Source organism: Pteropus vampyrus, unplaced genomic scaffold, assembly GCF_000151845.1.
Source record: "Pteropus vampyrus isolate Shadow unplaced genomic scaffold, Pvam_2.0 Scaffold65, whole genome shotgun sequence".
In the NCBI taxonomy this organism is placed as follows: Eukaryota; Metazoa; Chordata; class Mammalia; order Chiroptera; family Pteropodidae; genus Pteropus; species Pteropus vampyrus.
The window spans coordinates 376,985-390,999 of record NW_011888846.1 but is presented as its reverse complement, the minus strand read 5'-3'; the positions used below and the strand labels follow the sequence as shown (position 1 = coordinate 390,999).

At 37.6% G+C, this 14,015-nt stretch overlaps 1 protein-coding gene and 1 pseudogene across 2 annotated transcripts in view; both read left to right on the top strand.

Moving 5' to 3' along the window:
- The first annotated feature begins 1,257 nt into the window (after positions 1-1,257).
- The window catches only part of DHX9 (DExH-box helicase 9), a 41,779-nt gene continuing 29,021 nt past the window's right edge, over positions 1,258-14,015 (top strand). The window contains exons 1-5 of one of the 2 annotated variants that reach the window (XM_011361202.2): positions 1,258-1,410; positions 4,034-4,166; positions 4,822-4,962; positions 12,539-12,653; positions 13,672-13,784. In XM_011361202.2, coding sequence (XP_011359504.1) covers positions 4,056-4,166; positions 4,822-4,962; positions 12,539-12,653; positions 13,672-13,784 — 480 coding nt within the window. In that variant the 5' untranslated portion in view covers positions 1,258-1,410; positions 4,034-4,055. Of the gene's footprint in view, positions 1,411-4,033; positions 4,167-4,821; positions 4,963-12,538; positions 12,654-13,671; positions 13,785-14,015 lie in introns of those variants that run through there. The other variant, XM_011361203.2, reaches the window with a different exon arrangement.
- Positions 9,205-10,241, top strand: LOC111740543 (annotated as a pseudogene).

The window sequence follows — 14,015 nt, the reverse complement described above, 5'->3', positions numbered from 1 at the left end:
GATGAGAAAAGGGGGCATGTTTTGAAGCTTCAGCTGCAGATGTTAAGGAAGATCTTGGAGGGTGCTAGTTGCCAAAGGCAACCTACAAAGATAATGCCAGTCATGGCACCCAATCCCCTGGAGACTCTAGGTCTCAGGTGCAAGGACTAAGAACCAACTCAACAATAAAATTCTCCATAATCCTTGGTGCTAAAGATCCAACTCTGAAATTTTTGTTCGTACTTCCTATGTTGACACTTTTGCTGTGTTCCTTATCTACTTCAAAATTCTTGCAATCCATTTATGCTAGTTGAGTTTCCCTTATTGTAATTGTCAGGTACTTTACCCTGAAAGGTACAAAAAAAAAAAAATTAACGTCTTTCCCTGAATGATTTTACTCTTCATTAAAGAGAGAAAACAAAAGAATGAGTAAATGCTAAACTGTTATTTATTGATTGTAGGAGCACCAGACTTTTAAAGAGATTGATTGATCACTATGAGCTAGAAGAGTTAAGAAAAAATGTAATAAAAGAGGTGAAAAATAAGGATGGATAGGTATATGGGCCCACGTAACGATTGGTCTGGATTTTCTGGAACAACCCCAACTTGAAATATTTTGTATTGTTGCCTTCATGAGAAGCACTAGAGTTCAAAAGTTTAACAGTGATTACTACAGTAGTTAAGGATACAAGCTATTCCAAAGAGTGAAGACAAAGGTTTTCAATTTAAGCCACAACGACATTGCAGTTACTAACCAAACTAGTTTTACAGAGCACTTAATAATGTGCCAAGCACTGCGGTGAGTGGCCTGAGCTAGCCAGGCAGGGTTCCTGCCTTTGCTGAGCTTATTAGGAGACGTTCGCGTTAGAGTATCTGAAGCACTACACCACTTATTGAGCACCTATTTCATGCCAAGTATCGAACTAAGCGCCCTTCATATACTATCTCATTTAATCATCACAACAACGTTATAAAGTTAAGACCTAAGATTTTCAGTACTGTCTTCCAAGGGCACCTCATCTACTAGAAGTCCCTTACTACCAGACAAAAGCTGCGAAACATTTTGCGGTATCAAAACGGTACAGGACCCCAACTCCCCAAAAATGTTCAAAAGCAGCCAGCGTACTACAGGAAGCATCAGGCGGAGGAGCCAGGGGCGAGGCGTCCCGGATCTCCCAGGCGACGGGATGCTCCGCGCCGCGCGGTAGCGGCGGCCCCGCCCTTCCTCCGGGTGTCCTGGGCCCCAAGCTCGCTTTCTGCGCCTGCGTACGCGCACTGACCCCGCCCCCTGGCGCCGCCGCCGCCGGAGCTATTTCGCCGCGGCCGCTTCGATGCAAGTTGCGGTGCGCTTGCCCGGCGTCCCCGAGGAAGGCCGGAGTCACGGACGGTTCTAAGAGGGCTGTGCTCCCGGGCACCAGGCAGCGGAGGCCGGTAGGGGAAAGACTTCCTTGCTGCCCGTTGGGACGGCGTGGGGCCCCGCGGCTCTGCAGCCGGCTTTGTCGTGAAGCGCGGGCGGCGGTGGGGGGTGGGGGAAGGGTCGAGCCGCCGCGCCGGGTGCCCGGATTGCGGGGTGCGTGCCGTTTGGCGCACCGCGCTTGCGCTGCCCGGGGCCCCAACACTTCGCCTAGCAATTTCCAGCCCTGTCTTGGAAGCAGCCAAACCCCCCTACCTCCTCCGGCCTGCGTGCAGTGGTGGCGCTGTGGCTGCTCAGTGAAAGGGGGTGAATCGCCTGGGGGTGAGCCCGCCGAGGCGCCACACGCGCCTAGGGCCCGCCATCCATCCATCCATGCATGCATGCATTCATGCATGCATGCATGCCGGAAATACTGGGCACTGTCCTGCAGGCTCTGTGAATGGAGCTGTAAGCAAATGAAGCACAGTCCTTGCCCCTCCCTCCCAGTGGTTGCGGCCGTGGTGGGGGTCGGGACTATAGGAAAAGAAAAGTCTGAGGATTTTCAGGAAAAGATAATGAGAAATAAACGAGTGTAAAGAGAGAGAGCTACTCTAGAGAGGGTGGAAAGGGGAAGGTGTTTCGGAGGAGGTGGGCCTTTGAGCTCATGGGTGCAGGTCAACTGAAGACGCGGAGGGAAAGCAGAACTGCAGAGGTGGAAGGGATTAGCGCTTAAGCAGAGATTGGGAAGAGACTGAAAGGACATGTGACTGGAGTGTGGTGAGGATTTAAGGGAAGGATGGGTTTTAGGGTGGCCAGAGTGGCAACGGGGGAATGATTGAGGACGACATTGCAGTACTCCGGGTGTGCAGTCCTGGTGGCAGGGGAGCTGGAGGGAAACAGACTGGATAGGAGACGTGCTTTGGAGGCAGAATTGGCTGGTGGATTAGGAGTCAGACTTGTATCTGGCTTGTGATTCTGGGTCCCTCAGGGGCTCTGTCTTCCTAGGGCACATTATTGTCACAGTTTACTTGCCTGTAAAAAGAGATGGCAATAATAATGCTTTATTCATATAGTTATTGTAAGGATTAAGTGAAATAGGTCATGTCGATGATCCTTTAAGGATACTGTCTGGCACATAGTAAAGGCTCTACATAGTTAGCTATGGAGGATCTTGAGGGAGTGGGTGACTCCCAGATTATGACATGGTGGATGGTGGTGCCATTTAAGGAGATGGGGCCACTGGGATTGGGGGGCAGGGGACAAGTTTGGGAAGGAAATTTTAAATTCTGTTTTAACTGAGATGCCAAGTTAGCATTCAAATGACTACATTAGTGCTGTAATTGGATAAACTTGATTTAGGAGCTTAAAGAGAAAGGACTAAATTTTCAATATACATTGGGCATCATTAGTGTATTGTTGATATTGAATATTATGGAGTTAGATGAGACTACATTCCTAGGGAGGAAGAAATTTGATAGTGTAGTCCTTCATATTTTATGTTACTCATTCACCCTAAGGGCTTGTTTTTTAAAATTATTCAGGGGTGGAATTTATAGTTAGATGTCTTCAGCTTTCCACAGCTGTTCCATTGATAGGATCTCCCATTAATAGGGTTAGTGTCCCATTAATAGGGTTAGTCTGTGACTACAGAATAAACAGGTTTGTATTAGGGTCCAGTTTGACATTGGATTTAGGTGCTAACAAAATGCACTAAACATTAACAAAAATTTTTGATGTTAGTAATGGAGTATCTTCTCACAGCAAACTAAATTCTTAGCATATTTTCTCTGGTTGTAAATTTGGTCTCAGATATCTCACTTATAATTTAGACTCAGGTTTCATGTCTTTTGGTATCTTATAAACTGGGGAGTAGAGGGAGAGTGCCAACAATTATGGTATATTGCACTTCAAGAAAACAACATTCTCAAATTTTAATAACAAGGCCTCAAGGAGAGATGTACACAGTATTTAAGTTAACATTACTGTTTTCAGTTCAGGTATTGAATACTTAATGTATTTGGACTTAGTAATAAAGTATATAGCCTACAACTTTAAGGACAGTCTGCTAGGAGACATAATCGGAATGAAAATAAACTATTGGATGTGTACACAGTATGATGGATGATCATTTCTTAATATTGTAAGTAGGTTGGGTTTGAATTTAGGCCTCCACAGTGGGTGACTGGGAAAAGTTACTTGAACTTTGTATGCCCTAGTTTCTTCCTCTGTAAAAAGATGATAGTAGTATCTACCATATAGTGTTATGTACTATTGTTGTGAGGATTAAGTGAGTTAAAACACACAAGGTTCCTATTGTAAAAAGTGAGGCATTGTATAAAGATTTTTTAAGAAAAGATAAAAGTCACTAGTAGTCACCCAAAGGTAATCATTTTGGGGGGTATTTCTTTTCCAGTCTTGATTTATGCATATATACTTTTTATGTAATTAAAATCGTACAGCTTTGTATCCTGCTTTTTCTTATGTCATAGACTTTCCATTTATGTCATAAAAATGTCTTCATAGGCAATTTTAGTAGCAGTTTGATAAAATATCCTGTACTTAACCTAGATTTTCAATAAATTCCAGTTGATTATTTCCAACTTGGTAATTTCCAGTGTTTGCTCGTGTAAATAATGCTGTTTTTAATTTTTGTTTTCTTAGGTCTGAAAAAAACGTTTGAATCATGGGTGATGTTAAAAATTTTCTGTATGCCTGGTGTGGCAAAAGGAAGATGACACCAACCTATGAGATTAGAGCAGTGGGGAACAAAAACAGGCAGAAATTCATGTGTGAGGTACTAAAGAATACCGTTTACATTTATGTGGTTTTGAGGCTTATTTCGGTGTTAAAAGACCAATGTTTTCTATGGAAATGTTAATGTGTTACACATTTGATAATGTTTTCTATTGTGACTTGCATGCTATTCTGTCATTATAAATCACTTTCAAGTGAGCATTACTGTAAAACAATCTAGTAGGTAAATTATTCTAGTTGGAACTTGTATCTTCTTCAGCTTCCACTGTACCAGTAGTGCAGATCGGAAAGTTGGTTCAGCTGTTAGCACTTTACTAAGTCCTGTAAAAAGTAGAGCAGTTCTTGATTGCTTTAAGTCAAAGTGCTTAAAATAAATACGAATAGAGCACTTGTTCTTGGGTGTTATAAAATCAGATTTTAATGTGGAACATTCTGTTACCTGAGAAGAGAATGTCTGAGCATATAAATTAATATTCTTGTTTTGGGATTAGCTTATCACTGGACAACATTCACGCTTTTTCTTAAGACAGTTAGTCCATGAATTTTCTTATGTGTGTTATTTTCAGTGTGTTTATAGAGTGTTATCTCCAACAATTAACTGTTATCTGTTAGTGGAGTACTGAATTATAATTTTTTTTTTAAGTCTCAGAATTACCCAGGTCCATCTCAATAAATTTTTTTCTTGACTGTTAAAGGTTCGAGTGGAAGGATATAATTACATTGGCATGGGCAATTCCACCAATAAAAAAGATGCACAGAGCAATGCTGCCAGAGATTTCGTTAACTATTTGGTTCGAATAAATGAAGTAAAGAGTGAAGAAGTCCCAGCTATTGGGGTAAGCACTTATGGCCAGGCACTTGAAATGTATAAGCTTATGCTAACCTAATATGTGTAGAGACTCAGGGTGATAATTTTTCAATGTTGTTTTCAAATATATTAATGTGTTCCTTAGCGAACCTTGACATCGTGCTTTCTCAGAGCACTGGGATAAGTTCCTGAAGATGTGATTTTGTTCTTATTATGTAACTGACTTGTGGGCTTAGAAAATTCCTTTAATCTGTATGTCCTATGGTTTTATGTATTTCATTCATTCATAAACTGATTTTTCAAAACCTGTTCTGTGTATTTCCAAAGATAACATTTTAAACAGACTGTAAAAATAGTGACATTTTAAGACACAGTATTTGCTCCATTGTTACTTCCTTATATACTAGAGAAAATATGTCATGAAGTGAAATATTCTTGTTTTGATACCATGATTATTTTAATTATATTATGTAAGTTTACAATAAAGACCTTTCTCTAGTACTGTTTTTAAGAGAGAAACTTTATTTCTCATTTAATTAAAAAATGAAAATTTGAATTTTCACAAAAATAGAGGGATAATTGACAAAAAGATTCACGTTATGATTTAAATAGATCCCTTAGGTAACTTAAAGATTCAATTTTATAGAACCTTTAAGAATAATATCTATACCAATGTTTACAATTTATTTTTTCTGAATTTTTATATTCTGACTTGTTTATGAAGGTAAAAATACATGGTGTATTTTCTTCCATTGCTCTGGTCCAGAGGACAAGAGATTTTCTAGTATATTGTACCACTAGATAATTCTAGGATTTTTAATACATTGGTTTAACCATCTATAAAATGAAGGGATTGGACAAGATGATCTTGATGATTGTTTCTGGGTATGAAAACAGTTTTGCAAATATCTTTCAAATATTTGAAACCATTGGCACTTGCTCCACGTTTTATGACCTATTCTTTATCTGTTAGCCTCATCCTCTCTCTTGTCTTGCAGTATCTGGTCTGCTAGATGCAAATTCTATTTAATTTCCTTTTATGAGAAAATGTTTTTATTTTACCTTCTTTCTTGAATAATATATTTCACTGTAATAGGATTCTGGAGTGACAGTATCCTTCTTTAAGCACTTAAGGATGATGTTTCATTGTCTTCTTCCATTGTTTTCTGATGGAGAGTAAACTATAATCAAATAACTTCCCCCTATATGTAATGTATTGTTTTCTTTGGTTGCTTTTATTTTTTTTTCTTTACTTTTCATTTCCATAGTTTGAGTATGATGTGAATAGGTGTGGTTTTCTTTATACTTATGCTGCTTGGTGCTTGCTGAGGTTTCTGAATCTGTAAATTTATGTCTTTCACCAGATTTGGGAAACTTTGGCTATTATTTCTTCTGCCTTTTTTTACCCTTCTCTTTCTGGGACTCCTACGTTAACGTGTGTTAAACCTTTTGGTGTTATCTCAAAGGTCTCAGAGGCTGTCTTCTTTTTTCCTTTCTCACTGTTCCTCAGATTGGATGATTTCCATTGATTATCTTCAGATTCACTGATTGTTTTCTCTGCCAACTCCATTTTGTTCTTAAGTCCATCCAGTGAATTTTTTATTTCAGATACTATCTTATTACACTTTACACTTTTCAGCTTTTTCCCCCTCTTGTGGCATTTTACACTTTTCAGCTTTTTCCCCCTCTTGTGGCATTTTTTCTTACCTTCCCATTCATTTTAAGCATATGTTCATAATGTCAGTGTGAATTTCCTTTATCCCATTGAGCATAGTTGTAATAGCTGCTTCTTGACCACTTATTCTAACATCGCAGTGCTGGGCTGTGTTGATTGTGTTTTCTCTTGAGATTGGATCACCTTTTCCTCTTTTTATGTCAAGTAACTTGGATTATATTCTCAGCATTATGATCATTATCTTGTAGAGACACTAAATAATGTTCTTCCAAAGAGTATTGCTTTAGTTGTTGTGTTGTCAAGCAGTTAATTTTGTTGGACTCAATCTGCAAACACGTTTTAGATAACAGGTCAAATTTTACTTCAGTTTTCTGATTCTTTGCTAGGTGGCTATCCTGGGTATGTGTAGTTCGCAGGTTAGCCAGAGATTTGGGTAGAATTTGAGTTTTCACCCTCTTTACTTTCCAGGATTTCCTCCTTACTTTCTAGCAGCTTTGGTGTCCCCAAGCTCTTATCCTCTGATACTTTAGACCAGAAAGATTGAGTTTTCAATTGGAGTTTTAGCTGCCTCACATGGTCTTTCTTTGGGCTAAAAGCCATAATAAAGAAGAGTTATATCTTTGCTGTTTCTTGCTTTCTCATTTCAAATCCTCTCCAGAATCTGCTAGCTCTTATTCACTTTTTAATGCCTACATAAAGTTGTGGGAATCTTTGGTATTTTTTTCTTTAGAGTTCATGTTATCTATAGAAGGGTCAGTTTTGTAGGAGCTTACTTGGCCAGACCAGAAACAATACCCTATTGTCTTCTGTTACTAGCATTTTAAGATGCACAGATCAAATGCTCTGACTATACATTTCCTATTTTCTCTCTCACTTTGTTCTAGCTACGCTGGCCTTCTTGAAGTTCCAGCACCTTTCTGTTATATGCTATCTGTATAAAATAAATCTTTCCATCAGAAAGATTGAAAATAAAGACATGAATAAAACTTTAGCAGGCAAATGAAGTACAAAGTAAAATGGGGTAGCAATATCAATATCAATAAATTTTAAGGAAGAAAGCTGAAAAGACAAACATCAGTTCACAGAGTCCCAATCCAACTAGCATTAGAAATGCTGATGTATATATTGGCAAAACTAAAATGGTAATGTGAGAAAGTTGCAAAGGGATCAAAAAATTGTACTAAACATTTGGAAATTTGAACTCTTGGTTCTAAATGAAAATTAAAAATTAATAGTTACAGGCTGTTTGGACAACAGTGTCTATCAAAACTGGAGTGCCAGAGGAGTAGTCATTTATTCAGAGGAATGTCAAGTGCTTTTATTATTGCATAAGAAATAGTTTTTTTTTTTTAATGAATGAACTAATAACTTTCAGCTCAGCAATTTAGAAAAAACTGGGAGAAATTAATAAAAAATCAGATATTGCTGAATTAGAGAGCACAAAAAGTAAAAATGGTAAGTAAAAATTTTAAATGCTCTTTGTAAAAGATAAAATAGTCTATTCTAGGTCTAATTTTTTTTAAAGAAAAGTTAATACTGCTGATTCACAGTCTTATGAAAAACTCATATGGTTAAGATGGGTTTGAGAATTCAGAATTTTTTGTATTTTAGAAAAGTAATATGATTCACATTACCATACTTTATATGACACCTTTAGCGTATCTGAGATAGAACCCTAAATCAAACTTTATTACTATGTTACATTAATGAGTTTATAAGAGAAAAATATCTACTCACTGGTCAACTTAAAGGCTTTTTAATTTCATAAAATTAAATGCTTTATTACCAACAAAGTACTTAGGAAATGGAGTAGAAAAATACTCTTTGACATGCTGAAAGGTATCATGTGACAATAATAGTAAATACTGTACTAAAAATGAGTCCTAGAACAGAACTGCTCAAAGTGTTTGTTATAGATTGTGAGGAGGTTAGTACAAAAACGAGTAATCATTTAGAATCACCTAGAATGTGGTGACAGCAATTTTGCATTTGATGAATCTAAAAACTTTGGCTTGTATTTTGTATGTCTGTTTCATATTTCTAGCAGTTCATTTTTTGGTATATTTTACAAAAGTATTGTTCCCAGTGGGTTACGTGAAAAAAACTCAAGGCCAGTTCTTCATGGCAGGTAGTTTGAGATGCACTGACCTAGGGGAATTTCTGACAAGACCAGAGTGTCAACTATCACCGCCATTACTCAGTGTAATGCAGTAAGTAAAAAGAGATAAAAGGAATTTGTAATAGAAGAGGGGGAAATGAACTATATTATGAAGAATGTAATTGGAAAATTTTCTTATTCACTGTAGCAGTAAAAATTATAAAGAACTTAATATGTAGTTTGCAGGACCTATAAGAACAATGCAGCAGATTTTTACTGAAGGATAGTGTCAGGAACTCTTAAGAGTCCGAGATTTTAACAGTTCGGCCTGTCACAATTTCATAGATGCTGACAGAAGACACAAGACTTCTGAGTCAGGGACAAAGGATGTTCTTACTCATGGGATAGCAGGCAGCACAAACTTCATGTTTGCATGGTTTCTCCCTTGTCCCCAAATCTCTTGGGAAACAAATCTGCCTCCTACCTTGGAGGGCGATATGATCTCTGTCTTCCAACGTATTTGCTGTTCAAACATCCTTGAAAAGATGTTTAAACACGAATTGAAGAAACCCAAGATATCCATGGAGAATTTGTCTCAACAGATGAAAGAGTTGGTGAAATGTAGAGCCATACTGTATTTCTGGATGGGAGGTTGCATTGTTGTAAGATGTCAGTTCATTATGAAGAAGTCAGTTCTCCTGACTAAATTGTATCAGCAAGATTGGTTAGCAAGAACAAGCGCCTGACAAAAGGCAGCAAAAAAGGAGCCAAGAAGAAAGAGATTGGTGTGATGTGAAAGCACCAGCTATGTTCAATATCAGAAATATTAAGAAAATACTAGTCATGCGAACTCAAGGAACCAAAATCGCGTCTGATCGTCTCAAGGGTCTTGGCTTTTGAAGTAAGCCTCGCTAATCTGCAGAATGATGAAGTTGCATTTAGAAAATTCACGCTGATTACTGAGGATGATCAGGACAAAAACTGCCTGACAAATTTCCATGGCATGGATCTTACTCATGACAAAATGCACTCCACGGTCAAAAATGGTGGACGATGATTGAAGCTCATGTCGATGTCAAGACTACCGATGGTTATTTGCTTTGTCTGTTCTGTGTTGGTTTTACTAAAAAACGCAATAATCAGATTCGGAAGATCTCTTATGCTCGGCATCAGCAGGTCTGCCAAATCCAGAAGAAGATGATGGAAATCATGACTGGAGAGGTGCAGACAAATGACTTGAAAGGAGTGTTCAGTACATTGATTCCAGATAGCATTGGGAAAGACATAGAAAAGCCTTACCAATCAATTTATTCTCTCCATGATGTCTTTGTTAGAAAAGTCAAACTGCTGAAGAAGCCCAAGTTTGAACTAGGAAAACTCATGGAGCTTCATGGTGAAGGCAGCAGTTCTTGAAGAGCTACTGGGGATGAGACAGGTGGAATGAGCTGATGGATATGAGCCCCCAGTCCAAGAATCTGTTTAAAATTCAGACTTTTCACTGTGACAAATAAAACCTATTTGTGATGTTTTAAAATAAAAGTGTTAGTCCTACTACATGTTAATAAAGAATTTTAATTATTTCCAAATTACAGTAACTAAATTGGCTCCAAAGTGGAAAAAAAAAACCCCAAAAACAATATATTAGAAAATAATGCAGAATAAGTTTCAGGATAGAAAAGGCCATTTTATGGAGAATGTAAAAAGCAGAAACTAGATTTGACTAGAGAACCAAAACTAACAAAATACCTTTTGGGCAATAAGCAGTATTAATAAAGTTAAAAGGAAAAGGACAAAAATTTTTACAGCTTGTATGACAGAATGGATAGCACCGAGATGTTAAATTCTCAGGAGTTAATGAGAACAGAATATCCAGATAGAACAATGGACAAAGAAAATGTAAATTAAAGTAATAGGTTGCTATAACAAAAAACAAAACTAATGTTAATAAGGATGTCAAACACATTCTGTAATTCTCAGAACTGGAAAGAATTAGAAAATAGATAACTCTCATAGTGCTGGGCGATATGGAAGTCAGCAACCTTTCTATGGGATATTATGATGCTGTTTTAAATGTTGGCACCTTTTAACTTAGGAATTTCGCTTTTATGAATTGTTTTGTAAAATAAGCCAAAGTACAAAGAATTTATGGCAATGTTGTTTTTTAATTTCTTTTAAGATCAGCTACAATCTAAATACCCATCAACACGATATTGCTTGAGTAATGTATAGGGAGAGAGAGAGAAAGAGTGAGTGAGTGTGTGTATGTGTGTGTGAGTGTGAGTGTGAGTCAGAGAGGGAGAGAGAGACAGGTGCTATGTGCTGTTGAGTTGGCTGACTCCTGTCAACTCTGTATGAATGAGTGATGTCCATATGATGTGCTGTCCTCAACAGCCCTTTCTCAGCTCCTGGTGCCTGCGACTTCTTTTGTGGAGTCGCTCCAACTCATATTTGGTCTTTTCCTGTTACCTTCTATTTTTCACAGCATTATTGTCTTTCAAAGACCCTGCTTTCACATGATGTGCCAGAAGTTAGGACACTCCAGTTTTGTCATTTTTGCCTCCAGCCATGTTTCAGGCTTAATTTGCTCTAAGACCCACTTGTTCATCTTCCTGGTGGTCCAGGGTACCATAGAGCTCTCCTCCAACACTGTATTTCAAATGAATCAATATTTTTCCTTTCAGATGAATCAACTTTTTTCTTGTCAGCCTTCTTCACTGTCCAGCTTTCACATTTGTACATAGTAATTGGGATTACAAGGGCGTGAATGATCTTAACCTTGGTCTCTAGTGACACACTCTTGCTCTTGGTGATCTTTCCTAATTCTTACATTGCTTCTCTTTTGAGTCTCAACTTCCTCTTGATTTCTTGGCTTCAGTCTTCATCTGAATTGATGACTGGACTAAAGTAAGCAAAATCTTGTAACAATTTCATTTTCATTTGTCTATGTTCAAGATGTATATTCTGTAGTCATGATTTTTGTCTTCTTGATGCATAAATGCAGGCCTGCTTTGGCACTTTCATTTTTATCAGAAGTCATTTCACATCATTGCTACTTTATGTATAGTACACTAATACATTGGAGTAGTAAGTCATTAAAATTCATGTAGATCAATATTTAAGGAAGTAGGAAATGTATATAAAATATTTTGCATTTTGTCTTAGAACTTCGTTTCCTCTCTGGAAATCTCTTCTCCCAGATACTCTCTTGGTTGGCTCCTCACTTGTTTCATGTCTCTTCTCAAATGTCACTTTATGAGTGTGGCTTTTCCTGTTCACTTTATTTAAATAGCAATCTCTCACTCCCTATTTTTCTTTTCTGCTTTATTTTTCTCTGTAGTATTGTATCACACTTGACATATGTGTTCCTTGTCTAGCTCTGTGAGAATACAGAATTAGATATAGCTCTGTAAGTCCAGAGCACGTCCGCTTCGTGTTCATTGTTTTATCTGCAGTTCCCAGAACAGTGTCTACCATGTAAAAGACTCCTAACATATACTTCTTGATGTTGAATGTATTTATAAAGATATTAAGTGGAAAAAAGTGAATTAACTATATAGCATAAACTGATCCCACTCTTTGTGGAAAAATTATATTTGTGTACGTGTGTGTGTGTGTGTATACGATCTCCAGATGTAGGATTATGAGTAATTTTTACAACCTTTATGCTTTTCTGCCTGAAATGATAACTTAATAGTTTTATAATCACTGAAAACAAAGATGTTACTATCATGGGGAGATGAGGGGCAGCACATGGGCCTCCTTTGACTATAAATGTAATCGTCCCTGTGAAGGTGAAATTGCTGATAACTGCCTTGACTTTTTCACTTGAAGGTAGCACCCCCTCTGCCCCCCCTTACCGATTCGCCTGACACCACAGGAAATACTGGTGAAGGTTTACCAACCACCATGGGAGGACCTCTTCCTCCACATCTGGCTCTCAAGACAGGTAAGGGACTTGAAAAGTGTGCACATGACTGAGAATAAGTTCTGTGCTGTCTTGCTTGGTCATCATCTCTCTCACCTGGATAAAGAGAAATAACTTCAGTAGACTTTTAATGTTGAGAGAAATCCCAGTGTCTTCATAATTTGCAGATAAACCACCAGCTCATTTAATTTCTGTTATAAAGTGTGGTGCAGCTTAATTCCTTGTTGTCATTAGCTTTTACTAATTTCTCATCTCTGGATAGATTTTGCACAGGCTAGAACATTTGGTTAAACGGTCTTATTTATCGCCCTTTCTTGGTTCTGATTTACTCCTACCAAATATGTTGTAGACTTGTTTATTTACCTTATGGATCCAAGCCCTTGTTGAATTCTATTTATCTAAATTTTTATTGTTATATATACTATAAGATATATTAGGATATTTGGTCAAACTACTTAAGTCTCAGATCAAGTATTTATGAAATGAGAATAACAATAGTACTTCCTAAGATTGTTGTGAGGAGTACATTTTTTTTAAGCATGTAATAAACTTAGTAGAGTTGATGATCACTTGATATTAACTCTTTAATTACTCTGTTTTTTCATCAGGATTCATCACTTTCTTACACCTTTTCAGCTTTTCCTTATTTTCATCACAAGCACTAGCAGGTAGCTTTCTTCCAGGGTTATATTTAGCAGAGAAACAGCTTTTATCATTTAATCAGTTATTACATATGTAACAACTTGAAAAACAAAGCTACATTGATACTGTATGCTGGATTGTCAGTCGCTTACTTTCATTACTGGTAGCTTCCCTCTGCATACCAGCCTTGTAATTAGCAGTTTAGACCTGTACTCCAGACTTTTACACAAGACTTTTAAGTAAGACATGGAGAGTTCAGGCCCATTTCCAAATTGAAACACTGGATTTCTAATTATGGAGTGCCAAAATCTAAATTAAGAATTTATTCTTTAAAATATTTAGGATCTTCCTACAGTTTGATTGATAAAGAGAACAATTACTTTCTTTTCCTTAATAGAAAATAATGGCGGAGTTGGGGCCTCTGGCTATGGTGCTTCTGGGCCTACCTGGGATCGAGGAGCCAACTTGAAGGATTATTACTCAAGAAAGGAAGAACAGGAAGTACAGGCGGTAAGGCTGTCATCACCCTGTGTTACATCTCCGGGAATGTGATCTAGGACTTAGCTCACATCAAGGTTTAAGATACTCACAACTCAATAATTTAGTGATTCTTTTAAGTGGTTATTTGAGACAACTTATTCCAACATGACGTTATAATCCTAAACTACCCATTAAATCTGGGCACTAGAATTGTCTATGACATAAAACATTATTTTTCCTGGTTGTGATAAAAGATCTTAT